Below are 27,966 nucleotides of genomic sequence, written 5' to 3'. Positions count from 1 at the left end.
CCCTCCCCCAGTCCCCCTGCTCTTTTGAGCATCCATCTCCCCACTTCTCCCCCTTACCCACAACCTGAGTACTTAGAGTATAATGAAGTTGACACTGGTCTAAGGTCAGTATGGTTAACATTGGGGCAGGGTCAAGTAAGCTGAGCTGATCCTGGATCTGTTCGTAGAGGCAACTTGAACCCACATCTCCACACTTCCCTCACACACAGAGCATTACTTTTTTAAACTCAGGTTAGGTGAGCTGTGGTCATTTCTCATTGAGATGAACTAGATTATAAGACTGAAACCGAACATTCTACCAAGTGTGGGGTCTCAATCATGAATGCCCAAAGGTTGGCTATTCACCATGGTATTGATACTGCTGATGTTGATACACTTTGCTTCTGTATTGTATCTTCTGACCTGTTATGAAAAGAGAAGGGGATATATGGCATCCACCATATCCACTGTGCATGTGAATAGGGTTCAGCCTCAGACCCATGTCTATGGCAACTGATCTGGGATCCGTTCTCCTTATTCGTACTCGCTAGGCTAAAAATCGATCCTGGTCCTGGATCAGCTGTTACATGCATTTTAGGCAAGAAGCAACCGCAAGACCTAGGGGACCGTGGCATGGTGGTGCTGCTTTGCCCCTTGGTGGTCAGTGGTTATAAACGTGCACTTGGTCCCCCTGGCGTGTTGAAGCGCGCATGCCCACTGCGGTGACGCCGCGGCTCCATGTGTGTTGAGAAGCGCATTATTTGGCAACAGAGGCGGTAGCGGGGAGGGTAGAAAAAAGAGGGTATCCCCTGGATTTTTAAATAACATCGAATTATCGGAGCTGATTGTCATCCTAAATACCTTGGACGACCCGCAGTCGACGGATCGCTGTCGAATCGACCGAGTAAGTTGATTGAGGTGTCCCGAAGTTTTTTGTGGAAGTGGATTGAGGGAAGCCTTTTATTCGGACTTGTCGCGAGCCAGCTCCTCTTCCTCCACCTATCTGTGACGATAGAGAAGCTGATGGGCTGTTGAAAAGTAGCACTTCTCCGCAGAGCAAAAGCTACGGTTGTGAACGGGAAGGGCGGTGCATACGTTTTATAGAAGTCGCATCTCCAGACTTTATTGTTATGACTACACATAGTCAGACGATATTTAGTATTTTAATAATGTCACTTCGCAACTATACTTTGAGTTGAGTCGACCGAACAGAGACAGTCGATCTGAATCTGATTGTCGAGTGTTTGTCTGGTCGTTGGACTGGGAGTTGGAATTATTTTTAGAGCAGCACTTGGCTAGTTAGCCTTATGACAACCCAGGTAGCTTGCCAATGCGAAGATAGCTAATCACGAACTACTAAAACATGTAGCTGATAAATTATATATATATTAGTTAGCTAGCTGAGACATTTGGCCAGTGTTGGAGTTACAATTTTCCGCTGGCCATCTTCTCCCCACCCCAAAAGCAAGCTAGCCTCAGCTAACGTTACTTCATTGTCTTGTAGGTCCGGGTACCTGGTTGTTTTTGTTTCAAAAAAAAGTTTAGTTAGCAAGCTGATTATTTTCTAGCAATTTAAATGCACCAAGTTATAGTTTCGTTAAGTGCGTGTACTGTGCTTCACTTTTTGCCAAACAAATATCTGGACAGGTAGCTGAGATAGCACGAGCGCTAATGATAAATTGGCATTATGCTAGCTAGCTAGTTTATTTTCATGGTTGTGTGATTTATAAACATGCCAGCTATTTCCTCCATTTAGCCGTGGTCTTACGAGAAGCCGGTCAAAATAAAGCATGGGCTGTGTTTGGTCTTTAAAGGGGGGAGTTTGCATTTAAGGTATTTGTATTGTTTTTAATGGAGGTTCTACTGTATCGGATTAAGAGTCCCTGGTAATCTTCCTACTTCTGTGTGACGACCATGGTCTTCCTCCTCTTAAAGCTGAACGCACACACATTTACACACTCTTTTTCTCCAGCCTAGCGGTATGTATAGGCTGGTGCAGTGCCCTGCAAATGTATCTGAGCCAGCCTCTGTTACTTTGTGCTGTACTGCATGTAGCTACAGGATCAGTGAGTTGAGTTCAGTTGTCAGTGACTGGTACCTATGCTGGTACCTTGGGTCCTGAGTTTTTCCTGGTCAGATCACAACATAGGAAATTCTGACCGCTAGTTATGTGTAACCAAGTAGTATGCAACAAGGTCATATTTTAGCCTATGGAAATGGCTTGCATGATAAGGCAATCTGCCTAATTTAGTGCTAACTCTGGTTTCTGTTAGGACTTCTAGTGTGGCAAAAAAATAGAAAAATAAAAGTTCTGGAACAAGACAGTTGTTCATCAGAACAATAGATTTGGATGTTCTTTGCAATGTGATGTCACATGGTTGCTTTGGGGGTGCGCTTAGTCAAGAGGACCTTATAGGTGTCCTCACATTGCCGGTGAGAAATTCTTGTCACATAGTAATGGAGAGTGGCAGAGCAGAGTCTTTGTAAGCCCTTCCCTGGCCTTTGTGATTGCATCCCTAACATTCACTTTTATAGGGTTGAGCAACAGGTCCAAACAATTCACCCATGTTGATTTCCAAGAATGTCTGTTCCTGTGATTTCATGCAAGGGGCGGCAGGTATCCTAGTGGTTAGAGCATTGGGCCAGTAACCGAAAGGTTGCTAGGTCGAATGCCCGAGCTGACAAGGTAAAAGTCTGTCGTTCTGCCCCTGAACAAGGCAGTTAACCCACTGTTCCTAGGCCGTCATTGTAAATAAGAATTTGTTCTTAACTGAGTTACCTTGTAAAAGAAAAAAAAAAGTCTGCCGTTGGGTATATGTAATATTGTGAAGGGTCAACCCTCGGCAAGAGTATCACTTTTTTAAATTTTTTTATTTAACCTTTATTTAACCAGGCCAGTCAGTTTAGAACAAATTCTTATTTACAATGACAGCCTAGGAACAGTGGGTTAACTGCCTTGTTCAGGGGCAGAACGACAGATTTTTTTACCTGGTCAGCTCGGGGATTCGATCTTGCAACCTTTCGGTTACAAGACCAACGCTCTAACCACTAGGCTACCTGCCGCCGCAACAAACCACCTGTAGGCATAGCCAAGGGAAGTAGGGATGCTCCAGTACCCCCCCCCCCCCCCCCCCCCCTTAAAAATCGGGGGTGCTGCGGAAAAAAATTGCAGCACCCTAAACATCGTCCCGCAGCTACGCCTGTAGGCCTAAACTGAAGAGAGAATTCTCTTCTGTGTAAAGCAATCCTGAATGATGGAGACTGTCTTCAGTCTCCTGTCGTTACCAGTGAAGTGGTCATGCAAACTTTCCTCAACAACAACAAGGGTTCTAATTACATATTGTCTCTTCAGGATGCGGTAGTGGGCAGGGCCAAGGGTAATATTTTTTAATAACATGAGAGTTTTGCTTTCCATGTTGTTGACGTTTGTAACAGTTATGGAGGTGACATTATTTGTGTCAAGGGGGCACCCTGGGCTACACTCATTGGCACCCCTGTGTTTGGAACCCTGCTCAAAGTGGCATTGACTTTACTGAGTCCCACTCCCAGACATTCATTACATTGTCTAAACAAACACTTATCCTTGTGGATTTGTGTGTGTGTGTGATACTGGTTCTCAACTCAATAGCCGTTAGCCTATGTAAATTTTGTTAGGCAAATGCGCTGATGCCAGCAATTCAAATTCTAGACCAGTTCTCTGTAGTTTGTTTGCAGCATACAAACAGATGCCCAAAGTAAACCATTGAATTGCACAGTTCTGAAAAACCCAGCCACTAGCTATCGGTGTAGAAAGTTCAAGTAGCCAAGAGAGGTAGCCCCGTCAAAGCTCATCCAAGCAGCTCATTGAAATACTACACATTTTCTGTCTCTCTCTTCTATGACCTTTTCCCACCTGTCCTGTCCAGCAAGCCATGGGTCATAGGTTAACACAAGTGGTGTCTAACAGGGTGTAGCCTGTGGTGTGAGAGGCCTGCTTTTTGGCTCCTCTGTGTAAGGACACGTCAGCCCTGACTCCACATAGACACAGGGATGGCTAAGCCTTGGAAGATCTGCCACTCACACTAATTCCACTAATTACTGTTGGAGCTAGGAACAGGCATTTCGCTACACCCGCAATAACATTTGCTAAATATGTGTATGCGACCATATTATTTAGGCGGCAGACAGGGTTATTAATGTATGTTGTTTTGTCTTAATGTAGGCCTATAATCTAGTCTGATAGAGCTGGTTAGACATGTATTGATGCATAGAGAAGGGTCTCAGTCCCCCTGTGTGTCTGTTATCTTCAAAGATTACATGGTTTTTAGGAGAGCCTTATTTTGGCTTGAGCCAGTCCCATCGTTGATCTAGAGCAGTGGTTCCCAAACTTTTTATAGTCCCGTACCCCTTCAAACATTCAACCTCCAGCTGCGTACCCCCTCTAGCACCAGGGTCAGCACACTCTCAAATGTTGTGTTTTGCCATCATTGTAAGCCTGCCACACACACACACTATACAATACATTTATTAAACTTAAGAATGAGTGTGAGTTTTTGTCACAACCCGGCTCATGGGAAGTGACAAAGAGCTCTTAAAGGACCAGGGCACAAATAATAATATAATAATCAATAATTTTGTTCCTTATTTAACCAGCTTACATATAAAACCTTATTTGTTCATCGAAAATTGTAATTAACTCACTACAGGTTAATGAGAAGGGTGTGCTTGAAAGGATGCACATAACTCTGCAATGTTGGGTTGTATTGGAGAGAGTCTCAGTCTTAAATAATTTTCCACTCAGTCTGTGCCTGTATTTAGTTTTCTACTCTCTGTATTTAGAATCCACTCTCACATAGGTACGTGGTTGTAAAGGGCATCAATCAGTGTCTTAACAGTGCGATTTGCCAAGGCAGGATACTCTGAGCGCAGCCCAATCCAGAAATCTGGCAGTGGCTTCTGTTTAAATTAAATTTTCACAGAACTGCTTGTTGCAATTTCGACGAGGCTCTCTTGTCAAATATCGGTAAGTGGACTGGAGGCAGGGCATGAAGGGATAACAAATCCAGTTGTTTGTGTAATCTGTTTTGGGAAAGTAGCTGCGTAATTGCGCACCCAACTCACTCAGGTGCTTCGCTATATCACATTTGACATTGTTCGTAAGCTGGAGTTTATTTGCACACAAAAAATCATACAATGATGGAAAGACCTGTGTGTTGTCCTTGTTAACCTCTTACATCTAGACGTTCCGCTAGCGGAACACCGCTCCAATATCCAATGATAGGGCGTGGCGCGAAATACAAACTCCTCGAAAATCCGAAAACTTCATTTATCAAACATATGACTATTTTACACCATTTTAAAGACAAGACTCTCCTTTATCTAACCACACTTTCCGATTTCAAAAAGGCTTTACAACGAAAGCAAAACATTAGATTGTCAGGAGAGTACCCAGCTAGAAATAATCAGACACCCATTTTTCAAGCTAGCATATAATGTCACAAAAACCAAAACCACAGCTAAATGCAGCACTAACCTTTGATGATCTTCATCAGATGACACTCCTAGGACATTATGTTATACAATACATGCATGTTTTGTTCAATCAAGTTCATATTTATATCAAAAACCAGCTTTTTACATTAGCATGTGACGTTCAGAACTAGCATTCCCACCGAACACTTCCGGTGAATTTACTAAATTACTCACGATAAACGTTCACAAAAAACATAACAATTATTTTAAGAATTATAGATACAGAACTCCTTTATGCAATCGCGGTGTCCGATTTTAAAATAGCTTTTCGGTGAAAGCACATTTTGCAATATTCTGAGTAGATAGCCCGGCCATCACAGGCTAGCTATTTTGACACCCACCAAGTTTGGTACTCACGAAACTCAGATTTACTATAAGAAAAATTGGATTACCTTTGCTGTTCTTCGTCAGAATGCACTCCCAGGACTTCTACTTCAACAACAAATGTTGGTTTGGTTCCAAATAATCCATAGTTATATCCAAATAGCGGCGTTTTGTTCGTGCGTTCAAGACACTATCCGAAGGGTAACGCGCCCGCGTGTATCGTGACAAAAAACGTCAAAATATTCCATTACCGTACTTCGAAGCATGTCAAACGCTGTTTAAAATCAATTTTTAAGCGATTTTTCTCGTAAAATAGCGATAATATTCCGACCGGGAGTCGTTGTTTTCGTTCAAAGACTGAAAATGTGAAATGGACTCTTCACGTGCATGCGCGTGCCCGTCTCATTGTTCTCAGATTGACCACTATCCAAATGCGCTACTGTTTTTCAGCCATGGACTGCAAAGTCATCATTCAACGTTCTGGCGCCTTCTGAGAGCCTATGGGAGCCTTAGAAAGTGTCACGTTACAGCAGAGATCCTCTGTTTTCAATAAAGAGGCTAAAGAAGGCCAAGAAATGGTCAGAGAGGGCACTTCCTGTTTGGAATCTTCTCAGGTTTTGGCCTGCCATATGAGTTCTGTTATACTCACAGACACCATTCATACAGTTTTAGAAACTTTAGGGTGTTTTCTATCCAAATCAAACAATTATATGCATATTCTAGTTTCTGGGCAGGAGTAATAAACAGATTAAATCGGGTACGTTTTTTATCCGGCTGTGAAAATACTGCCCCCTATCCATAACAGGTTAATGCAGACAGAAAAGAGCTCCAACTTCTTAATCATAGCCTCAATTTTGCCACGCACATTGAATATAGTTGCGGGGAGTCCCTGTAATCCTAGATTCAGATCATTCAGGCGAGAAAAAACATCACCCAGATAGGCCAGTTGTGTGAGAAACTCATCATCATGCAAGCAGTCAGACAAGTGAAAATTATGGTCAGTAAAGAAAACTTTAAGCTTTTCTCTCAATTAAAAAAGAAACGAGTCAATACTTTGCCCCTTGATAACCAGCACACTTCTGAATGTTGTAAAAGCGTTACATGGTCGCTGCCCATATCATTGCATAGTGCAGAAAATACACGAGAGTTCAGGGGCCTTGTTTTAACAAAGTTAACCATTTTCACTGTAGTGTCCAAAACGTCTTTCAAGCTGTCAGGCATTCCCTTGGCAGCAAGAGCCTCTTGGTGGATGCTGCAGTGTACCCAAGTGGTGTCGGGAGCAACTACTTGCACGCGCGTTACCAGTCCACTATGTCTCCCTGTCATGGCTTTTGCGCCAGACTTTTGCAGTTGGAAACAGCTGATTTAAAACATGCATACATACATACATACATACATACATACATACATACATACATACATACATACATACATGCATACATAGGCGTAGAGAGGCCCATTATCAGCAACCAACACTCCTGTGTTCCAATGGCACGTTGTGTTAGCTAATCCAAGTTTATCATTTTAAAAGGATAATTGATCATTAGAAAACCCTTTTGCAATTATGTTAGCACAGCTTAAAACTGTTGTCCTGATTAAAGAAGCAATACAACTGGCCTTTAGACTAGTTAAGTATCTGGAGCATCAGCATTTGTGGGTTCGATTACAGGCAGAAAATGTCCAGAAACAAATAACTTTCTTCTGAAACTCATCAGTCTATTCTTGTTCTGAGAAATTAAGGCTATTCCATGTGAGAAATTGCCAAGAAACTGAAGATCTCGTACAATGTTGTGTACTACTCCCTTCACAGAACAGCGCAAACTGTTTCGAACCAGAATAGAAAAAGGAGTGGGAGGCCCTGGTGCACAACTGAGCAAGAGGGCAAGTACATTAGAGTGTCTAGTTTGAGAAACGGACGTCTCACAAGTCCTCAACTGGCAGCTTCATTAAATAGTAACCGCAAAACACCAGTCAACAGTGAAGAGGTGACTCCGGGATGCTGGCCAGTTCGTGAATACCTTATCTAGAGGCTCCATATGTAATGTATGGTTCTGCGTAGACCCATTGAGCTGGTTCGAATCCAGCAGTGCAGATGGATAGATATATATTTTCACCAGGGTCAAGGTCTGTATTAGTGAGTAAACGGCGTGCTGAAGCGGCTGCTGAGAAGAAGTGATAACTCGGTCTGGTTGTAGGCTACAGAATCCACACAGGGCCGGGGCATGGATATGTTAGCTACAGCAGAGATTGAGTTTTTGCTGATTATCTGACCTTGGAAAATCATCATATCATTGCACAGCCTACATCTGCTTCCTGTCATTGGAATCAACCTATCCAGAAGCCATTTTCCTGATTCTCTCTATGTTGTGAGAGTCAATGATCATGTCCTAAAGCTGAGACTTGGATATCAAGAAAATGATCATATAAATCACATTTTATTTGTCACATGCGCCGAATACAAAAGGTGTTGACTTGACTGTGAAATGCTGACTTACAAGCCCTTAAGCCCTTGAACAACCATGGAGTTAAGAAAAATAAGAATTTAGAAAATATTTACTAAATAAACAAAAGTTTAAAAAAAAAGTATAAATAAATTAACAATAACGAGGCTATATACAGGGGGTACTGAGTCAATGTGCGGGGGTTCAGGTTAGTCGAAGTAATTGAGGTAATATGTACATGTAGGTTAGGGTAAAGTGACTTTGCATAGATATTAAAGAGTGAGAAGCAGCAGCGTAAAAAGGGGCGTGGTCAATGCAAATAGTCTGGGTAGCCATTTGATTAGCTGTTCAGCAGTCTTATGGGTTGGGGGTAGAAGCTGTTAAGAATCCTTTTGGACCTAGACTTGTGCTCCGGTACAGCTTGCCGTGCGGCAGCAGAGAGAACAGTCTATGACTAGGGTGGCTGGAGTCTTTGGCAATCTTTCGGCCTTCCTCTGACACCGCCTGGTACAGAGGTCCTGGATGGCAGGAAGCTTGGCCCCAGTGATGTCCTGAGCCGTACGCACTACCCTCTGTAGCACCTTGCAGTCGGAGACCGAGCAGTTGCCATACCAGGCATATTACATTGATGCAGCCAGTCTGGATGCTCTCCATCGTGCAGCTGTAGAAACATTTGAGGATCTGAGGACCTATGCCAAATATTTTCAGTCTCCTGAGGGGGAATAGGCATTGTCGTGCCCTCTTCACAACTGTCTTGGTGTGTTTGGACCATGATAGTTTGTTGGTGATGTGGACACCAAGGAACTTGAAGCACTCAACCTGCTCCACTACAGCCCCATTGATGAAAATGTGGGTGTGCTTGGCCCTCCTTTCCTGTAGTCCACGATCATCTCCTTTGTCTTGCTCACATTGAGGGAGAGGTTGTTGTTCTGGCACAACACTGCCAGGTCTCTGACCTCCTCCCTATAGGCTGTCTCATCGTTGTCGGTGATCAGGCCTACCAGCGTTGTCGTCGGCAAACTTAATGATGGTGTTGGAATCGTAATTGGCCATGCAGTCATGGGTGAACAGGAGGCGACTAAGCACGCACCCCTGAGGGGCCCCCGTGTTGAGGATCAGCGTGGCAGATGTGTTGTTGCCTACCCTTAAGATATGCAATAAAGTAAAGCAAGTTTGATCTTAACTTCAACATAAACATATTGTTTACAATTAGTTTGACAGGGACACACAGAGAATGGATGAACAGTGGGGCAAACAAAGTAGTGTATGGTCAGGAAGGAAGGACGAGGTCGCAGAGACAAAGGACAGAAAAAACACAAAACAAACAGATGCAGGGTTGCAGACTTAGACACTGTTCCTATTGACCGGTAGTGGCTGTGCAGCGGACTGATAGTGTGTTTTTGGCTGATGACTGTTGTATGAAAGAGCCAGCTGTAGACTTCCAGATGGTTAAGGTCTGTGATGGTGACAACGATGAAGTTGATCGTAGTTGGTATCATTTAGAAAATGCCTCCTGGTGAGACTTCCATAGGTAAGGCTACTTGCTTACTTGTCAGTTTGTTGTCATGGTTATATTCTTTTTGGGCTAAATCCCATCCAGAGTCAGAATGGTGTGTCTCTATACGTACACCCAGTGCCATGGTAATGCCCTGTTCGGGCAGGCGTTACATCACAAGCTATATATACTGCCTGGACACACACACACTTTTTAGTGAGTAGAGGAGATACAGTATGGTGAGATTTTCAGATCATGCCAATATAGGCCTTTCCTGTGTGTGACAAAGAGGGAGAGCTTGCTGATAGATCTGTCAGTGTTTCCCTAACTGTCCTCGGGACCCCAAGGGGGTTCAAATAATCAAGTAATCATCAAGTTTTGATTATTTTAATCAGCTGTTTAGTGCTTGGGCAAAAACCAAAACATGCACCCCTTTGAGTCCCCAGGACCGAGTTTGGGAAACACTGATCTATCAATACTTATATCCGTAAGGGACAATGTCACAGACAAGTCATCTCGGTAGATTTTTGTGTGTGTGCGTTAGAGAGAGGTGTGTTTGTGTGTGTGTGAACTGCCATGGAGATGTAACCTGATACATGTCAGCCATTAAGTCATTTAGATCCTGACCTTTCCTGTTAAAAAGCTGAACAACCCTTGGACCTGCTGCTCATAGGGTTAACATCCACTACACTGTAGACCGTGACACTGCACTGTAAGAATAGGATGATGTTTCCTCCAGACACCAATCTGAAGTCAGTTTAGTGTTTTTGGCCCTAATAGATGAGTTTAGGATTTGAGGAGGGTGAGCTGGTCCTAAATCTGTGCCTTGTAGGCCCTACTACCTAGTCAGTGCCTACAGACAAGTTCTTTGCAGAGTTGTCATGGTGACAGCAGACATGAGTATGCATCAGCATGTTGGGCGTTTTCATTCCAGACCTCTCTTTTTTTTTTAATTCTTTCATCTTCCGGGTGGTTTGGATTGCCTGCCCCCCCCCCCCCCCCCCCATATCTCTCCCCCCTCACAATTCAAAGGGCTTTAATGGCATGGGAAACAGATGTTTACATTGCCAAAGCAAGTGAAATGGATAATAAAAAATGAATAGTAAACATTTCACTCACAAAAGTTCCAAAGGAATAGAGACATATAAAATGTCATATGGCTATTTACAGTGTTGTAACGATGTGCAAATAGTTAAAGTACAAAAGGGAAAAGAAATTAACATAAATATGGGTTGTATTTACAATGGTGTTTGTTCTTCACTGGTTGCCCTTTTCTTGTGGCAACAGGTCACACATCTTGCTGCTGTAATGGCACACTGGTATTTCACCCAGTAGATATGGGAGTTTATCAAAATTGGGTTTGTTTTCAAATTCTTTGTGGATCTGTGTAATCTGAGGGAAATATGTGTCTCTAATATGGTCATACATTTGGCAGGAGGAGCTCAGTTTCCATCTCATTTTGTGGGCAGTGTGCACATACCCTGTCTTCTGTTGAGAGGCAGGTCGGCCTACGGCGGCCTCTGTCAATAGCAAGGCTATGCTCACTGAGTCTTTACATAGTCAAAGATTTCCTTAATTTTGGGTGAGTCACAATGGTCAGGTATTCTGCCACTGTGTACTCTCTGTTTAGGGCAAAATAGCATTCTAGTTTGCTCAGTTTCTTTCCAATGTGTCAAGTAATTAAAAAACATTTTCTCATGATTTGGTTGGGTCTAATTGTGTTGCTGTCCTGGAGCTCTGTGGGGTCTGTTTGTGTTTGTGAACAGAGCCCCAGGACCAGCTTGCTTAGGGGACTCTTCTCCAGGTTCATCTCTCTGTAGGTGATGGCTTTGTTATGGAAGGTTTGGGACTTGCTTCCTTTTAGGTGGTTGTAGATTTTAACGGGTCTTTTCTGGACTTTGATAATTAGCGTGTATCGGCCTGATTCTGCTCTGCATACATTATTTGGTGTTCTACGTTGTACACGGAGGATATTTTAGCAGAATTCTGCATGCAGTCTCAATTTGGTGTTTGTCCCATTTTGTGAATTCTTGGTTGGTGAGCGGATCCCAGACCTCACAACCATAAAGGGCAATGGGTTCTGTAACTGATTCAAGAACTTCTAGCCAGATCCTAATTGGTAAGTTGAATTTTATGTTCATTTTGATGGCATAGAAGGCCCTTCTTGCCTTGTCTCTGAGATCGTCCACAGCTTTGTGGAAGTTACCTGTGGTGCTGATGTTTAGGCCGAGGTATGTATATTTTTTTTTGTGTGCTCTAGGGCAACGGTGTCTAGATGGAATTTGTGTTTGGGGTCCTGGCAACTGGACCTTTTTTGGAACACCATTCTTTTTGTCTTAGTGAGATTTACTGTCAGGGCCCAGGTCTGTCAGGGCCCAGGTCTGTCAGGGCCCAGGTCTGTCAGGGCCCAGGTCTGTCAGGGCCCAGGTCTGTCAGAATCTGTGCAGAAGATCTAGGTGCTGCTGTAGGCCCTCTTTGTATTTGTTTTAACCTTTATTTAACTAGGCAAGTCAGTTAAGAACATATTCTTATTTTACAATGACGGTCTACCCCGGCCAAACCCTCCTCTAACCAGGACGACGCTGGGCCAATTGTGCGCTGTGATACAGCCCAGGATCAACCCAGGGTCTGTAGTGATGCCTCTATCACGGAGATGCAGTGCCTTAGATCGCTGCGCCACTCTGGAGCCCAGAAGCATCAGATCATCAGCAAACAGTAGACATTTGACTTCAGATTGTAGTAGGGTGAGGCTGGGTGCTGCAGACTGTTCTAGTGCCCTCGCCAATTCGTTGATATATACAGTGCAGTCGGAAAGTATTTCTTTCCCTATTCCTTTCCCTTTTCCACGTTACAGCCTTATTCTAAAATGGATTGAATTCATTTTTTCCCTTATCAATCTACACACAATACCCCATAATGACAAAGCGAAAACCAATGTATTAAAAAACAGAAATACCTTATTTACACAAGTTTTCAGACCCTTTGCTAACAGATAAAAATTGAGCTCAGGTGCATCCTGTTTGCATTGATCATCTTTGAGATGTTTCTACAACTTGATTGGAGTCCACCTGTGGTAAATTCAATTGTTTGGACATGATTTGGAAAGGCACACACCTGTCTACATAAGGTCCCACAGTTGACAGTGCATGTCAGAGAAAAAACCAAGCCATGAGGTCGAAGGAATTGTCTGTAGAGCTCTGAGACAGGATTGTGTCGAGGCGCAGATCTGAGGAAGGGTACTAAAAAATGTCTGCAGCATTGAAGGTCCCCAAGAACACACCATTATTCTTAAATGGAAGAGTCTTGGTAGTTCCAAACTTCTTCCAAGTGCTGTCCGCCCGGCCAAACTGAGCAGTTGGGGGAGAAGGGCCTTGGTCAGGGAGGTGACCAAGAACCCGATGGTCACTCTGACAGCGCTCCAGAGTTCCTCTGTGGAGATGGGCGAACCTTCCAGAAGGACAACCATCTCTGCAGCACTACCAATCAGACCATTATGGTAGAGTGGCCAGACGGAAGCCACTCCTCAGTAAATGGAACATGACATCCCGCTTGGAGTTTGCCAAAAGGCATCTAAAGGACTGTCAGACCATGAGAAACAAGATTCTCTGGTCTGATGAAACCAAGATTAAAATCTTTGGCCTGAATGCCAAGTGTCACTTCTGGAGGAAACCTGGCACCATCCCTACAGTGAAGCATGGTGATGGCAGCATCATGCTGTGGGGATGTTTTTCAGGGACTGGGAGACTAGTCTGGATCGAGGGAAAGATGAACAGAACAAAGTATAGAGAGATCCTTGATGAAAACCTGCTCCAGAGCACTCAGGACCTCAAGCTGAACCTTCGCCCCAGTCTCCAACAGGACAATGACTCTAAGCACACAGCCAAGACAATGCAGGAGTGGCTTCGGGTCAAGTCTCTGAATGACCTTGAATGGCCCAGCCAGAGCCCGGACTTGAACCCGATCAAACATCTCTGGAGAGACCTGAAAATAGCTGTGCAGCAACGCTCCCCATCCAACCTGACAGAGCTTGAGTGGATCTGCAGAGAATAATGGGAGAAACTCCCCAAATAGAAGTGTGCCAAGCTTGTAGCGTCATACCCAAGAAGACTCGAGGCTATAATCACTGCCAAAAACCTGTTTTTGGTTTGTCATTATGGGGTATTGTGTGTAGATTGAGTGGGGGAAACCATTTTTGTTTTCGACTAAGGCTGTAACGTAAGAGAATGTGGGAAAAGTCAGGGGATCTGAATACTTTCCGAATGCACTGTATGTTGAAGAGGGTGGAGCTCAAGCTGCATCCCTATCTCACCCCACGGCCCTGTGGGAAGAGATGTTTTTTGTTGTTGGCAGTTTTAACCGCACACTTGTTGATTTAAAAAAAATAAAAATAAAAATAGATTATAATAATTATAATATCGTCAGTCCAGTATCGTTTTCCCCCGAACACTGCTTTCCATTAATGTGTATAGCAGACCCTCATGCCAAATTGAGTCAAAAGCTTTTTTGAAATCAAATCAACCGTCTCAAATAAGAATCTGTCAGTGTAGGAGCGGAGTTTCCATTCCGGGCCTTAAAGGGTTAACCTTCTTCAGCCTTTCTCTAAACCACACACACACATACACACACACACACACACGCCAACCGGTTTAAACGGGTTCTTAGGAAAAGTGCTTTGTGTGTCCCATTGAATCCTGGGAAGGGTCATATGTGCCTTAGTGATGTCAGATGAGTAAAAAAAAAAAAAGAACTTGTCAGCTTTCTTTTATCAGATGAGGTGTGTGTGTGTGTGGCCCAACTACTGTAATGAGTGTGGCTGTGTGTGTGTGCGCTGCATACTCGCGGACATAACTATTCTGAGAAAAGGAAAGGGAGGGGGCAATGTGTGGGTGCTGTGTGTATCGGTGAAAAGTGTCCCCTGGTGAAAGTGTAAATGTGGTTGTTTTTTTCCAAAGTCGTAGCTTCCTGCCGTGCATCACTGGGCAGACGAGAGGCCTAAGTGTTCTATTTGTTTGTTTTTCTGCATGTATGACACAGAACACAACTCCTCACTTTACTATCTGTCTGTCAGTATGACTGTGATTAGTCTTGCAGCATCTCGAACAGTCTAGTGTTGTCTGGTCAAGTCTCTCTACTCATTGGTTATCTCTGTCTCCCTATCACGGTCTCCATGTGTGTGTTTTTGTGTGCGCGAGTGTGTGTGAGTGTGTGTGTAAACGGGAGGCAGGGATTAAGAGCAGCTAGCATCTGGGTAGCTGGCACTAAGGTGGTCATGTGTGTTCCATCCCCCAATCCCTTAGCCATCAGTCGCAGTGACACAGAGAGATAGAGAGAACTAGCTAAGTACTGTAAGTCTCCTACTCCATTCTGTCCCACAGGACAACATCTGTTGCCCACCTAGCTTCATAGAGAGGGACCGACTCTGGCGTTAATGTTTTGCCTCGGTCCTCAGTAACTGCTTCAGGGTCAGCGATGCCTGTCCAAGTTCTATACACTGTATGTTTTACAACTGATTTGAGGTCAGCTATAGCCACCCTAGTCCAAGGCTATATTATGCTTGACTATCTATTGATGTCAGCTTTGTTTATTCCAGTGAATGGCTGACCAAGTCTTCTCTCCTTATCTTTGTAGGGGGATGTCTGAGGAGGCTGTTCGTCAGACACGCAGCCAGAAGAGGGCGCTGGGGAGGGAAATCTCACCCCCTGATTCTGAAGCACCTCCCACTCAGTCTGACAGCAAAAAGCTCAAACTAGACGGAGCCGAGACTGGAGCTCCGGACCAGGATCATGAGAGCCCAAATAAACCACAACCAGAACCACAACCCCAAACAACAAAGGATGACCAGGACCTGGTTAAACCTCTGGTCAAGCCTGTTGTCCAGCCTGAGAAGGCAATGGAACCAGAACTACCCCGATTAACATTACCGTTAGTGTTACCATCACACCCGGCAAAAGAGCAAGAGCAGGACCGGGCCCCGAAACAGTCAGAACAGAGCTTAGAGAACCGGACTGAGCGGAATGACCGCGGCGACCGGGTAAAGGTGAAGGGTGAGATGCATCTAGATGGGCAGAACCGGACTGTGCAATCAGAACCGAAGGTGGCCAGCAGCATGATGACGTCAACAGAGGTGAAGGCTACCATTAAAGTGGAGGTCCAGACAGGAGAGCAGGCTCTGGACATGAGCACCTCTAGAGGGTGAGAACACTATTTATTCGCTTAAAAACTGACGTGAGATCAGCTCCTTTTACTCTAGTACTAGTAGTAGCATTTACTCTATACCATTTGAAACTGACTTCAGATCAGTTTTCCCCAATAAACAAAACATTTTATAATTTGGTTCTGACAGTCTTTTAAATCTGTTTGGTGTGGCCCAGGGGGAGATCAATTAGATAAACATTATTATTTGGTACCTTTTTTGTGGGGAAGGGGGCGGAGCTTTGTTTGCATAGCTCTCTGTGTACTTTGTGCTGCCTCATTTTTGGAACGTGAGAAACTGTGGAGAGAGAACCCTTAAAACTCCCCTGAACGAAATGAAGCCTGTGTGTCATAAACCGGTTCCAACCGGCTGTTGCCATGGTTTCCACTGTGGAAGGAACAGCGAGGGGAGGGGGGCAGAGTGAGAGGCAGGGTCACGTGATGATGCCTGAGTGGAGGGTCATGTGACCTGCTTTGGAAGAGTGATTAATCCACAGGAAGTGGTGATGGTGCTGCTATGCCCTGAGGAAGGAGACACTCAAGGTGTTGAGGAGGAGGAGGCTGGTTGTTCCTGCATACTCATTAAACATTATATTAATGCCCACTTTTGAGAATTTACAATCTGGAAATAGTAAATTACTCTACGTCACACTGTCAACTGGGTAATTCATATCAATACAAGTTTACAGCAAAAAAATAAATGTCATTGATGCTATTGAAACTCTAATAGAATGTGGTTAGACTAGTGTTGAGCCACTGACCCACACACGTCTAACATACAACAGATATAAACTGGTAGCCTTCCAATAGAGACACTGCTAGTCTAGGTGTGAGGAGTTTATAATGTGGTCTCCTCCTCCTCCTTATCATGTCAACGCAGCTTTATGTTTCCTGGTAAGAAGGGGGCCATTTCTGCGGACAGTTGTCTGATACTGGACACTGTAGATAACAGAGAACTGATCCAAATAGTACCCTCTTCAATATATTCCCTCGGTCCCAAAATACCCCCGTTCTTTAACAAATCAAATGTATTTAGAAAACCCTTTTTACATCAGTAGATGTCAAAGTGCTTATACAGAAACCTAAAGCCTATGAGGCCAGCCAGGTGCCGCCTATGAGGCCAGCCAGGTGCCGCCTATGAGGCCAGCCAGGTGCCGCCTATGAGGCCAGGCAGGTGCCGCCTATGAGGCCAGGCAGGTGCCGCCTATGAGGCCAGCCAGGTGCCGCCTATGAGGCCAGGCAGGTGCCGCCTATGAGGCCAGGCAGGTGCCGCCTATGAGGCCAGCCAGGTGCCGCCTATGAGGCCAGCCAGGTGCCGCCTATGAGGCCAGCCAGGTGCCGCCTATAAGAGGCTAGGCAGGTGCCGCGTATATTTCTTACTGTTGAAGTGCAACTTTGTGAGAAGTGAAACTATAGAAGATATTATTATGAATGTACACTTGTTACCATCTTGTGGACAACATGGGTTACTACACTTCTCTCCACCTTTTTCAGATTAAATTCAATGTAAATATCAACCCCTTTCTTCTTCCGTCTCCTTCGATTAGCGCCATAAAGAGGGAGCCGCGTCCCCCGTCCCCAGATGATGATGATGATGATGATGATGTCATTGTCCTGTCAGATAACGACTCCTGCAGTCCGCCGATGAACGGTTTGAACCACTTCAAGGAGCTGGACACAGTCCTACTCATGGTTAGTGAAAGAGCTATACCACCCTCCCATGATGTTCCTTATACCAGTCTCTTTCTATGGTATTCTGATCCTAGATCAGCACTCATAACTAATCCGAGCCCAGGGCCCTTATCCATAAAGCGTCTCTGAGTAGGAGCGCTGATCTAGGATCAGTTTCAACCTTTATATTGAACGTGAATAAGATCGTACGTACAGACGGATCCTAGATCAGCGCTCCACCTCTGAGACGCTTTTTGGATTGAAGCTCTGGTCTCTTTATGCTGTACCGGTCTTTCTCTTTGGTCTAACTGGTCTTTATCTGTTGTCTGTGTAGAAGAGCAGGCCAGAGGAGAGGGATCGCATCATCAAACAGTTGAAGGAGGAGCTGAGGTTGGAGGAGGCCAAGCTGGTGCTGCTGAAGAAACTACGCCAGAGCCAGATACAGAAGGAAGCGTTGCAGAAGGTATGGACACATGCAGCCAAGGTGAGCTGGACTCACTCTATCGTGATGAGGTAGCCCTGGCTGCCGCGTAAAATCAGTGTTTCCCCCTCGCCCAGGAGGGAATTTGGTTTCCCAGAGCGGAAGATTGTAGTTCAGATCCCAGTCTCACACACACACACACACACACACAGACAAACCCACACAAATAGACAAAGCCACACAGACCAACACAAATACATTCACCCAGATGCATACCTCTGCACACTTACAAATTGACAGACACTCTGATACAGACAAACCCACACACACAAACAACTAATTCTGTCCATCTCTGTCTTGTTCCACAGCCCTCAGGATTGTCGGGTTCTGCGGCTCCTCCATCTCTGATCCGGGGATCCATCGCAGCCAGCAAAGGCTCCCAGCAGGTCAGTCACCTGTCTCACACAAACAAGCTTTAATTCACACACAAGTGTATCATGTTAACCACGTTTCTGTTTATTGCATTGTTTAATTTTATCCCCAGGTGGTGTCAGGTAGGAGTTCAGGCACAGTCATTCCACCTCCTCTGGTGAGGGGCGGGCAGCAGATCTCCTCCAAACATGGCTCCCACAACTCCCAGATCATCATGCCACCTCTGGTCAGAGGTGCACAGGTAAGACACGCCACAATCTACCTGCCAAACAGGTCACCAGCTGATATTAAAACTCAAAATGACCGAGTTTTGTGTCTTAGACTAGGCTCACCTGTTTTATTTTCTCTCTCTCTCATTCCCTCCCTCTCATTCCCTCCCTATCTCTCCACACTCTCCCACATATCACTGCTTTGTCCCTATAATTGTTCTGTCCTCTGTTGACTGTCCCTTGCCCTTTCCTATATGTCCTCTGTCTGACCTATGTTGGCCCCCTCTATCCCTGACCTGTCCCTCTTCTCCTCCTCTGTCCACTCACTCCCCTGTCCCCCATGTGTCATGTGTCCGGGGTAGCCAATCGCTGTGTCTCCCCAGCAGATCCAGTCTCTCCGGCAGCAGCAGCAGCAGCAGCTGTCAGGGTCTGGCTCAGGGAGCTCTGGCCCCCCTCCTCTGCTGCTGGCCCCCAGGGCCAACGTACCCGGCTCTCAGGCCCAGAGAGGCCTCATGCAGTCAGGCCTCATCAGGGTGGGCAATGTCAACAATGCCAGCCTGCTGGTTAACATCTCACAAGTGGGTCAGAGGTTTATCTCTATAACAAATGATTTCTGGGTAACAATTAAGTCGCTTACTGCAATAGTTTTCCATTAAAATGGTTAAAAATAAACAAACTATTTCTCAAGCAAGAATTTGGCTATGAATGTCTTGGATTGGTCTGAGAGGTGAGGGGGAGAGCACCAAAGCGGTGCAATAACCACAGTGTGGACAAAGATTATAGAATTAACCCAAGATAGTTCATCTGTGTCTTTTCCAATGGCAGCAAATGAAGCACAGTGGGCAGAACAAGCAAGGAGGTGGACAGAGCCAAGCACCTACAAGCTCGATCCCATTGGTGCATCTTAGCATTTAATTGCGTATTTTCATCAGGGAACGTCTACTTTTTACGTGTACAAAAACTCAATTTGGCCTTGCACTGCTTCTAAACAACACCAATTTTTTTTTAACTCTGGCAAAGTGTCAAGTCTACAAAACTTAGTGCACTTCGTTCGTAAAATATTCTACTTTTGGGAACAGAAAACTATTGAGATCTGATTTTTTCATCGATGAGAAAATCAGCAGAATGTCGGCCCAGTTTCATCTAGCTCCATCTCCTCCCTCTGCCCGCCAGTGGACTTCCCTTCATCACCATATTTGGTGGTGAGTGGGTTCTAAATGGATGCTTCAGATTTATACCCCCTGTGAAGTATCTGGGTTTCCTCTTTTATCTGTGGTGTGGATCAATCCACCAGCACGGAGGGACCTAATGGGAGAGATATGTAACCTGAAATGAGCTGTTATACACTATTCAAGTGACACGGCAGGTAGCCTTAAACTTCACATCACTACTGGGCAGCAGCTACGTAAAATAAATCCTGCACTGGCACCGCAGTCTCCATGAAATCCAGAACTGATGCCACTTTGTTAATTTATAGAGCCTGGTGAAGTCACCAGGCAAGCCAAAACTACACCCATGCAAATCCTGATGATTAGAATATTCTGTGTAGATTGTATTTTCAACCAGCATCTATTAGGAAATAACTCTGATTAAATAGTCTTGAATTTGTACAGTGTTAGTTTCATCAGTTGTACAAATGTGATAGAAAACAGGAAAAACTGTATTTTGCCTTTAAAGGCTTTGCCAGGGGGATGGTTCAGACTCTGAGAAGCAGTGATTTTAAACAAAATATATGGAGGACCAAAGTACTACATTTAAATAATTAGTTACATCATTTTGGCAATTAGCAATAATTTTGAGAAGTTTGGATAGGAAGCCAGTAGTAGTCATTATTTGACGATAAGTGCATTGAATGTGCATGATAAAACGGATATTGTTGATGAAAGATTAAATGCATGATTGTTTTCAACGTTATCGTTGCGATCAGCTGATACCCATGAGGCAGCCGTGCACATGATATAGATTGAAAATGGCAAGTAGAGATGAGGTTCTCCCCTCTAGGCTAGTGAATCATAGAGTGGTGCAATTGAGACTTGCAGATTTGATTTGATCAATCCCATTGCATTCACACTTTGGGTATATTGAACCGCTCAAGCTTCGCTAACTTTCCTCTAGAGAATAGACCTGAATTTACAACCGTTTTGATTAATCTGATCTGTATTGCTGTAAAAAAAGGTTTTTTTGAAATGATTGACCTCAAACCTCACATGGATACCTTCTTTCCCCACTTGTTTCCTCTATTTGTCTATCCCTTCCCTCCTTCCTTCTCCCTCCTCATCCGGTCCTCATCCCACTCTCTCCCAGGCCTCTCCAACCAACATGAAGGGTTCTTCTATCTCTTCCCAGTCTGGAAACAGCAGTGTGTCTGTGGTCAACGTGAACGACTCTCCTGCCGCCCGTCAGGCTGCGGCTAAGCTAGCCCTGCGTAAGCAGCTGGAGAAGACCCTTCTGGAGATTCCTCCTCCCAAACCTCCCGCCCCAGAGCTCAACTTCCTGCCCTCGGCAGCCAACAACGAGTTCATCTACCTAGTGGGCCTGGAGGACGTGGTGCAGAACCTGCTGGACTCCATGATGAGAGGTACAGTACCTATAACGCTGGTAAAACTCTAAATGACCCAATACCAGGGTTTCCCAACCCTTTCCTCTGCCCCACCCCATACTCGCTACACTGTTATTAGCAAGCGCGCTACACTGTTATTAGCAAGCGCGCTACACTGTTATTAGCAAGCGCGCTACACTGTAATTAGCAAGCGCGCTACACTGTTATTAGCAAGCGCGCTACACTGTTATAAACACTGTATATCACTACTAAACCATCACTAGCGGTACAAACATTTTGCTGATATAAACACTATTAAATTACAGTATTCCATCAGCAAAGTTACACGAACACATATTTTACACTTACAGACACTTCATTACACAATAATATCACTTCACCAGGAGAGGTCATACCCTAACGGTACAATATGTGAAACCCATGTCAGATGGGTTTCCTCCGGTAGTATTTGATCATTAGGCTTCATATTGAAACCAGTTTTCTCCTGTTCTGTCTAATCCCACCCATCCTCTGTCCTCCCCAGCTAAAACAGGGTTGCCCCCGGTCAAGCCTGCCATCAAAGAGCCCTTCACCTGCATCCAGTGCAGCACCGACTTTACTTGCCGCTGGAGGCAGGACAAGGCCAAGGGCGGGACTATACTCTGTGCTGACTGCATGTCCTCCAATCAGAAGAAAGCCCTAAAGGCTGAGCACACCAATAGGCTGAAGGCTGCGTTCGTCAAGGCCCTGCAGCAGGAGCAGGAGATAGAGCAGCGAATCCTCCAGCAGGCCGCCTCCCCTGTCTCTCACACTCCTTCCTCCTCCTCCTCTCCATCGGTGAAGGCGGAGCATCTGATGTCCCAGCAGCTGAAGCAGGTTCAGGCCCAGGCTAGGGTCTCCTCTTTGCATCACCATCACCAGCAGCAGAACAGAGGACAGAGCATTGCACGCCACCACTCCAACATCAAACAGGTAGGGGTTAGACACTTCTCAACAGTTCCCTGAAACTGTCACATCACCACCGGGGCCACTCTAGGCCCTGTCACATTCAATTGGATACAGACGGTTCTAAGATTCTCCTACATACAGAGAGTATGGTTCCCTTGGCTTGTGTGGTCGGTTCTTGTCACTCAGTATTCTTTTTTCTCCCTCCCCCCCAGAGCCCTCAGGGCCAGCTCTCCCGTGGCGGTGTCCCATCGGTGGGGGTGAGGGGGGTGTCCCACTCCTTCTCCTCCTCTTCCTCTCAGCTGCAGAGCGCTGTGGCCGCTGCGGCCTTGGTCAGCCGGCCAGGTAAGCATGCCCATGTGCGCCCCGCTGCCCAGGGTTCTAAGGGCAGCTCCAGTGGGAACAGCAGCAGAGGTAGCGCCCAAGCCACTGCATGGAGGAAGCAGAACATCAACACAGGTAGACTCTAATACCGACTGGGCCCCCAACCAACCAACCAACCCACCACACCACACTGCCCTCCAGCCTCTACCGCTACACACTGAACGTTTGTTCCAGTCCAAAAACACCCCCTAGCCCCTTTTACTAGTTGCTTCCCTTTGGGTGTTTGCTGATCTGAGGGAAACAGGTGTAAGCAAAATGTCCGAAGCTTGTCTAAACCTACTGGAGCTTTCTAGGTGGAGTCATCACCATAATGTTTACACCTAAGCCAATGGGATAGGGATTGTTTTTGGACTCTGCATCTCACTTCTCTGTGGGAGAATCTCAATTGCATACTCCTTGCATCCTTTCTCCTCACCTCCTTAAAATCCATTGGAGGAGAAGGTCAGAGGGGAGGGACCTCTGGCTTTCTCATCTAATGGGTTTTGAGAAGGAGGCGAGAAGAGAGACGCGAGGAGTATGCAATTGAGATTCTCCCTCTGTTACCCCTCAATGCTCTGTCTCCTCCTTCCTGCTTCAGTCCTTCTGGTGGCTGGGTTTTCCCTTGGACTTCATGGCTAGCTCACCTCACCTCACCTCCCCCTAGAGTAGAGTTAGTCCATGTTTTCTCTGCTTTGAGATCAATGTTATTTACGCGTGTGTGGTTTTGTGCACCTGTGAGTGCTCTTATATGTGTGTTATTATGCTCCGTGCACTCTCCTCGTCAGAGACTGACCTCTCCCCTCTCTCTGCAGGTGTGACCATGGCCTATGTGAACCCCAGTCTGTCAGTCCATAAGACCTCGTCCACAGTGGACGCCCGCCAGAGAGAGTACCTCCTGGACATGATCCCATCGCGCCCCATCTCCCAGACAGCTAACACATGGAAATAATAATCTCATTCATTACCATTATCAATAACCATTAGCTACTGTTGTCAATGCCAACAATACAACCCCCCCCCCCCTCGAGGACAGTTATGGAAACGCAGCCTCCAAACTTTTGAGGAGAAGCATTCTCAATAAAAAAATGTTAGTGTTTTTGTTTCTCTTTCAAGTCTGTAGTTTCTCATGAGGCTCACCGATGTTGGATCAGTGTGCACAAAGAGCGATTTACACCGGAGCAAAACAATAAATGCATAAAGGGCTTCCTTCCATATGTTTGTCAGCCATGATGTCTGTGAGTTTATGATGGCTTGAGAATGTTGCTTTTTTCTCAAGAACTTATGCTGGCGTTCTGCCGACTGTGTTGATGTCTTACCATGGAAACGATGGACAGCTCTTTACCTATTGGACGGAACTAGGAGCTGATTGGCCCTCTGTCATCTTAGACCCAGCGAATGGGATGCAGACAAACTGTTGGGGTGTGGTCAAGGTGAAATTACTTGGAACTGTTTACTTCATATTCAAGAGTACCCTAAAAAAGCTAAAAGACAAAAAATATGATCTCCAATAAACATTCTCTTTAAGTTTAAAAGAACTGAGCAATGATGTTTTCAGTGCATAGCCTCAGTAGCAGTTCATTTGGAATTTGTTTGTATTTACAGTAAGTTATTGGATATGTTTGGGAACCGATGTATAAATGAAAAATTCCTGTCATGATGTTGGGGTTTTAACAACTGAACAATTAATACTAGCCTCATACACTTTTTTTTTTGTGTGAATTTTTTTCCTTCCCATGTGTTATTAATCTACAGATATAGTATCTTAATTTGATCACCCTGTTGCAGGAGAACTTTCTTGCAACAAAGGACATTTAAAACTTGCAGCGTATCTGAAATGTTAAAAAAGCTTCTAAAGTTTGTAATTTCCAGATTTTCCCTTACGAACAATGTATCAACTGTTACAAAAATCTCCATTAATTATAATTCACATTTCCTGTTGCTGCAGGATTATTTTCCTGCCGTAGGAGACTGGCTCAAATTAAGATCCTACATCTGTATTTGCAGTTTGACAGAGCTGCTCCACACTCATGTTTGACATAAGCAAAACAAGTAGAGGATCTCTATATTATATTTTTGTCTGAAGCCTCTGCTTTGGTTTTCTATTATTCCATTCTGAGTTGTCCCTTCATATTTGTAATAACATGTCTGTAAAGAGAACCAATAGTATAATACAGTCTGTCTTGAATTACATGCAAAATTGTTTCCATGGAAGACAAGATTCTAGAATCATAAGAGTCATATCACAGATGTGTTCCGATTACATCTGTTCTATATGTTTTACACTGATGAATCAGTGAATTGTTTTTTTTTAAATAATTGATCAAAGTTTCCATATGTTGGCAGAAAAAGTTAAGTCATCTAGAATCATTACACTTTTTGGAATTGGTCTGGAAAAAGTAATTGAATATGGATAATATTTCAATTGGTTTAATATGCTCAAACCTACTGTATCATCAATGACACCAGTCATTTTACAGAATGTTCTCATCTGGGGATGAAAGTTAGCCGATTGCAGGTATTGTCACATGCTCTGGGACATCTTAAGTGTAGGTTTCTGGTTGCCACATGTTGAAGCTGGGTTCGTTAAAGCAACTTATAGGGGAATTTTAACAAATTTGAGCTTTACAAAAGACTGAGGAGAGAATAAACATGTCTAATATTGAAATCACTCGTTAATTGTTTTTGGTTGGTATCAGGACCAATAACTTGTATCCCAGACAGGCCTGTGGTGAGGTAACTGGATTTACAACAGTGCTCCTGTTCAAATAAAAAATTTAAAAATGTGGCTCCTTCTCTTCCTCAACTACAGTCTCCTACTCCTTTTTCAGTTTTGTTTTGTACTTCTGTAAAAAGTTCCATATGCTGTCTATGGTTTATAAATAATTACCATATGGGTTGTCAAAATTGTTTGAGATTATTTTCAGTGCTAGATCAGATGCCATCATTGAGAACTATGAAAACCAATACACACTGCAGGAACTGAAGTTGGCCCCCAGAACCCCTACTCAACACCGACCACCAGTAACCACCCTGTTTGTTACTTAGGGTAGCTTGGGCTGTTAACTGTCAAGCGTAACTCTCTCATCCCATTATGCACAATACAAAATTATGTTCCAATTTGTTTGGTTTAATTTTTCCCAGCTACAGAAAGTAATAATAAAAAATACACGTAATTTGAACCCTTTCATTTGGTCTGAATGTGTCATTAAATGATTGATCATGCCAATCATAGCATGATTATTTTTTTTCAGGACGTGATTTTCCACGCGGCACTTCTGATCTGATTCGGATGGGGGCGATAGAGTCCAGTCAGCTGCTGTCACGATAGAAGCCGCCGTGACGTCACGCCCCGGTCTGTTTTGGTGAAGGGGTGGAAGATGGCGGCGTCCAAGGTGAAGCAGGACATGCCTCCTCCGGGGGGTTATGGTCCCGTTGATTACAAGAGAAATCTCCCTAAAAGGGGACTCTCTGGTTAGTAAACTAATTACATTTGTATTGAGTGGTTTAAAAGTTCGGAGTAGATCGTTTTATAGTCAGACCTGTCAAACAAGGGACGCTAGCTAACGTTAGCTAGCTAATGTCTTGCCAAGTTTAATAATTTGTGTGATATTGTTTATTGTAAAACAAAAAAAATTGTTGTTCTCCTGTTTGTTATCCCAGTACTGTATTTTCTTCACAAATGACAACTAAGGTAGCAGCACAGGGATCAATTCAATTGCGTAAGTATATGGGTAGCACAGACAGGGTTTGGAGAGGATCTTGATTAAATACATTGCTGACAGTGAATATTCTCATTTTCAGGGTATAGCATGCTCGCCATTGGAGTCGGTGTCATGTGTTTCGGTTATTGGAGACTCTTCAAATGGAACAGGGAGAGGAGGTAAAAATGGCCTTAATGGAGTTAATCACTGGCATTGATTCATTGTACCAGCTTGGGTCATTGAGATGGGGTTTATTGTTGGTCAATGACCTGCTGATCTTTTCTGATGGTGTGTTGTAGGCGGTTGCAGATTGAGGAACTGGAAGCAAGGATAGCTCTTCTGCCTTTGCTGCAAGCAGAGCAGGACCGGAGGTAAGATAAGCACCAACACTGACACACAATCAAATGCTACTTCAACCGGGTAAAGGTAATTTACCAATTTTGGCCATGAATAATCAGTTGTTTTAGGAGCTCTGAATTTATTTCCCCAAAAGGCAACTACGGATGCTGCGGGAGAATCTGGAGGAGGAAGCAGTCGTAATGAAAGATGTCCCTGGCTGGAAGGTAAAGACAGATGCTTGATTTAATTTCTGTCTAGACAGACAGATGTTTGTTTTATTTGTCAATTGTCATGAAGCTGCAGATGGTTGCTTTTCTAAATGTTGTAGAATAAGCACTTGAATGGAAGCAAATAACTCTCAGCAATGCAGTTCGTTCTACAGTGATGATGAATAATAAGCTCCTCCTTGTTTGTGTCTATTTAGGTGGGAGAGAATGTCTTCCACACAGACCGCTGGGTGGCCCCCCTCACAGAGGAGCTGTTTAACCTTAGACCCCGGGAAGAGCTTCTACACAAGCGCTTTGGCTTCCTGTGGTACGTGTAGTCGCCCCCAGTCCAACCGTGTCACTACAGTACTCCTCGGCTACTATACCAGTCACAGCCACTAACCTGTTGACCTGAGTCCACAACTCAACACAGCTTGTAAATGTTCTATATTAAAGTGATCTTTTCTTTACCCCATACTGGTTCTCTGTTTTATATCATTACTGAAGGCATATTACAGGTTAAACAGGATCTTGAATGTTTTCTGTTCTATAGCCTACATATGCTTGTCATCAGGTCCAAGCAATTGTTTTTAGCTCAGAGGAAATTAATTTGCATAACAATGATACTGTCTATCCAACATGGAAGCACATGTTCAAAGCACAGACCCAGTCCTTCCCTAACAACATGCAATAGAAAAGGAAAACATTTTGTCCTTCAGGCAGTGTGTAAATTGCCTGTATTAACAATGGGTTGTCTGTGCGGCCCCAGATTCTGCCTTCCAGCTCACATCGACGGAGTGATTCTGTTGAGCGGTGCCAAACATTGGCTACCCTTCAGACTCCTTTAAGCCTTGTTGGGGAATTTCAACCAAAGAAACTTGTTTCCCGTTTTAGCCTGCTATTCAGTGAGATTCAGTCATTGTTGTGTAAAGAGTATTAAGGTCTGGGAGTGTGTGTTGGGTAGACCACCCTGTATGTTAAGCAGCTGCTCTTCATTGTGCTGGCACCTGTAATAACAGGAGGCCTGACTGGGCAGCGGCCAGTAGAGGCATGGACCATCTCCAAGCTTATTCAGGAGGGCACAATATAACAGAATGCCCAGACGCAAGATAGAACTGTGTTGTCTAGAACCGACTCTTGTGTGAAGTAGAATCTCTTATCTAAGGTTATTTGTGCATGTTATTATTTCCTTGTGGTT

General features: G+C 44.5%; 2 protein-coding genes across 8 annotated transcripts; both read left to right on the top strand.

Moving 5' to 3' along the window:
- Positions 1-706: 706 nt before the first annotated feature.
- Positions 707-25,307, top strand: LOC106569555 (transcriptional repressor p66-alpha). Of its 7 annotated transcripts, none has more exons than XM_014141025.3 (11): positions 707-883; positions 15,379-15,942; positions 17,490-17,634; positions 17,948-18,097; positions 18,403-18,480; positions 18,579-18,707; positions 19,038-19,253; positions 20,980-21,253; positions 21,759-22,186; positions 22,375-22,504; positions 23,335-25,307. In XM_014141025.3, exons 2-11 carry the CDS (start codon positions 15,383-15,385, stop codon positions 23,469-23,471), a joined length of 2,247 nt encoding a protein of 748 aa, XP_013996500.2. In that variant the 5' UTR covers positions 707-883; positions 15,379-15,382; the 3' UTR covers positions 23,472-25,307. The 7 variants fall into 7 exon arrangements, with proteins under 7 accessions (XP_013996500.2, XP_013996498.2, XP_013996497.2 ...); XM_014141023.3 differs by having other exon boundaries at positions 708-883; positions 19,062-19,253; positions 22,375-22,618; XM_014141022.3 differs by having other exon boundaries at positions 708-883; positions 19,059-19,253; positions 22,375-22,618.
- A 531-nt stretch (positions 25,308-25,838) lies between these two features.
- On the top strand, positions 25,839-27,243 carry LOC106569554 (NADH dehydrogenase [ubiquinone] 1 alpha subcomplex subunit 13). Its single transcript, XM_014141019.3, has 5 exons — positions 25,839-25,993; positions 26,324-26,402; positions 26,523-26,594; positions 26,717-26,786; positions 26,987-27,243. The coding sequence occupies exons 1-5, from the start codon at positions 25,900-25,902 to the stop codon at positions 27,104-27,106; spliced, it is 435 nt and encodes a 144-aa protein (XP_013996494.1). The 5' UTR covers positions 25,839-25,899; the 3' UTR covers positions 27,107-27,243.
- The last annotated feature ends 723 nt before the right edge of the window (positions 27,244-27,966 follow it).

Source organism: Salmo salar, chromosome 14, assembly GCF_965601325.2.
Source record: "Salmo salar chromosome 14, fSalSal1, whole genome shotgun sequence".
Classification (NCBI taxonomy): Eukaryota; Metazoa; Chordata; class Actinopteri; order Salmoniformes; family Salmonidae; genus Salmo; species Salmo salar.
Note: the sequence above shows the minus strand (reverse complement) of the source record. Positions and strands in the feature narration are given on the sequence as shown.

Coding starts and splice junctions, on each gene's coding strand:
- LOC106569554 (XM_014141019.3), top strand. CDS start 25,900: ATGGCGGCGTCCAAGGTGAAGCAGGACATGCCTCCTCCGGGGGGTTAT. Junction 25,994..26,323: donor CCCTAAAAGGGGACTCTCTG/GTTAGTAAACTA, acceptor TCTCATTTTCAG/GGTATAGCATGCTCGCCATT. Junction 26,595..26,716: donor CAAGCAGAGCAGGACCGGAG/GTAAGATAAGCA, acceptor TTTCCCCAAAAG/GCAACTACGGATGCTGCGGG.
- LOC106569555 (XM_014141020.3), top strand. CDS start 15,383: ATGTCTGAGGAGGCTGTTCGTCAGACACGCAGCCAGAAGAGGGCGCTG. Junction 18,481..18,578: donor CCAGCAAAGGCTCCCAGCAG/GTCAGTCACCTG, acceptor TTTTATCCCCAG/GTGGTGTCAGGTAGGAGTTC. Junction 18,708..19,037: donor CTCTGGTCAGAGGTGCACAG/GTAAGACACGCC, acceptor TGTCCGGGGTAG/CCAATCGCTGTGTCTCCCCA.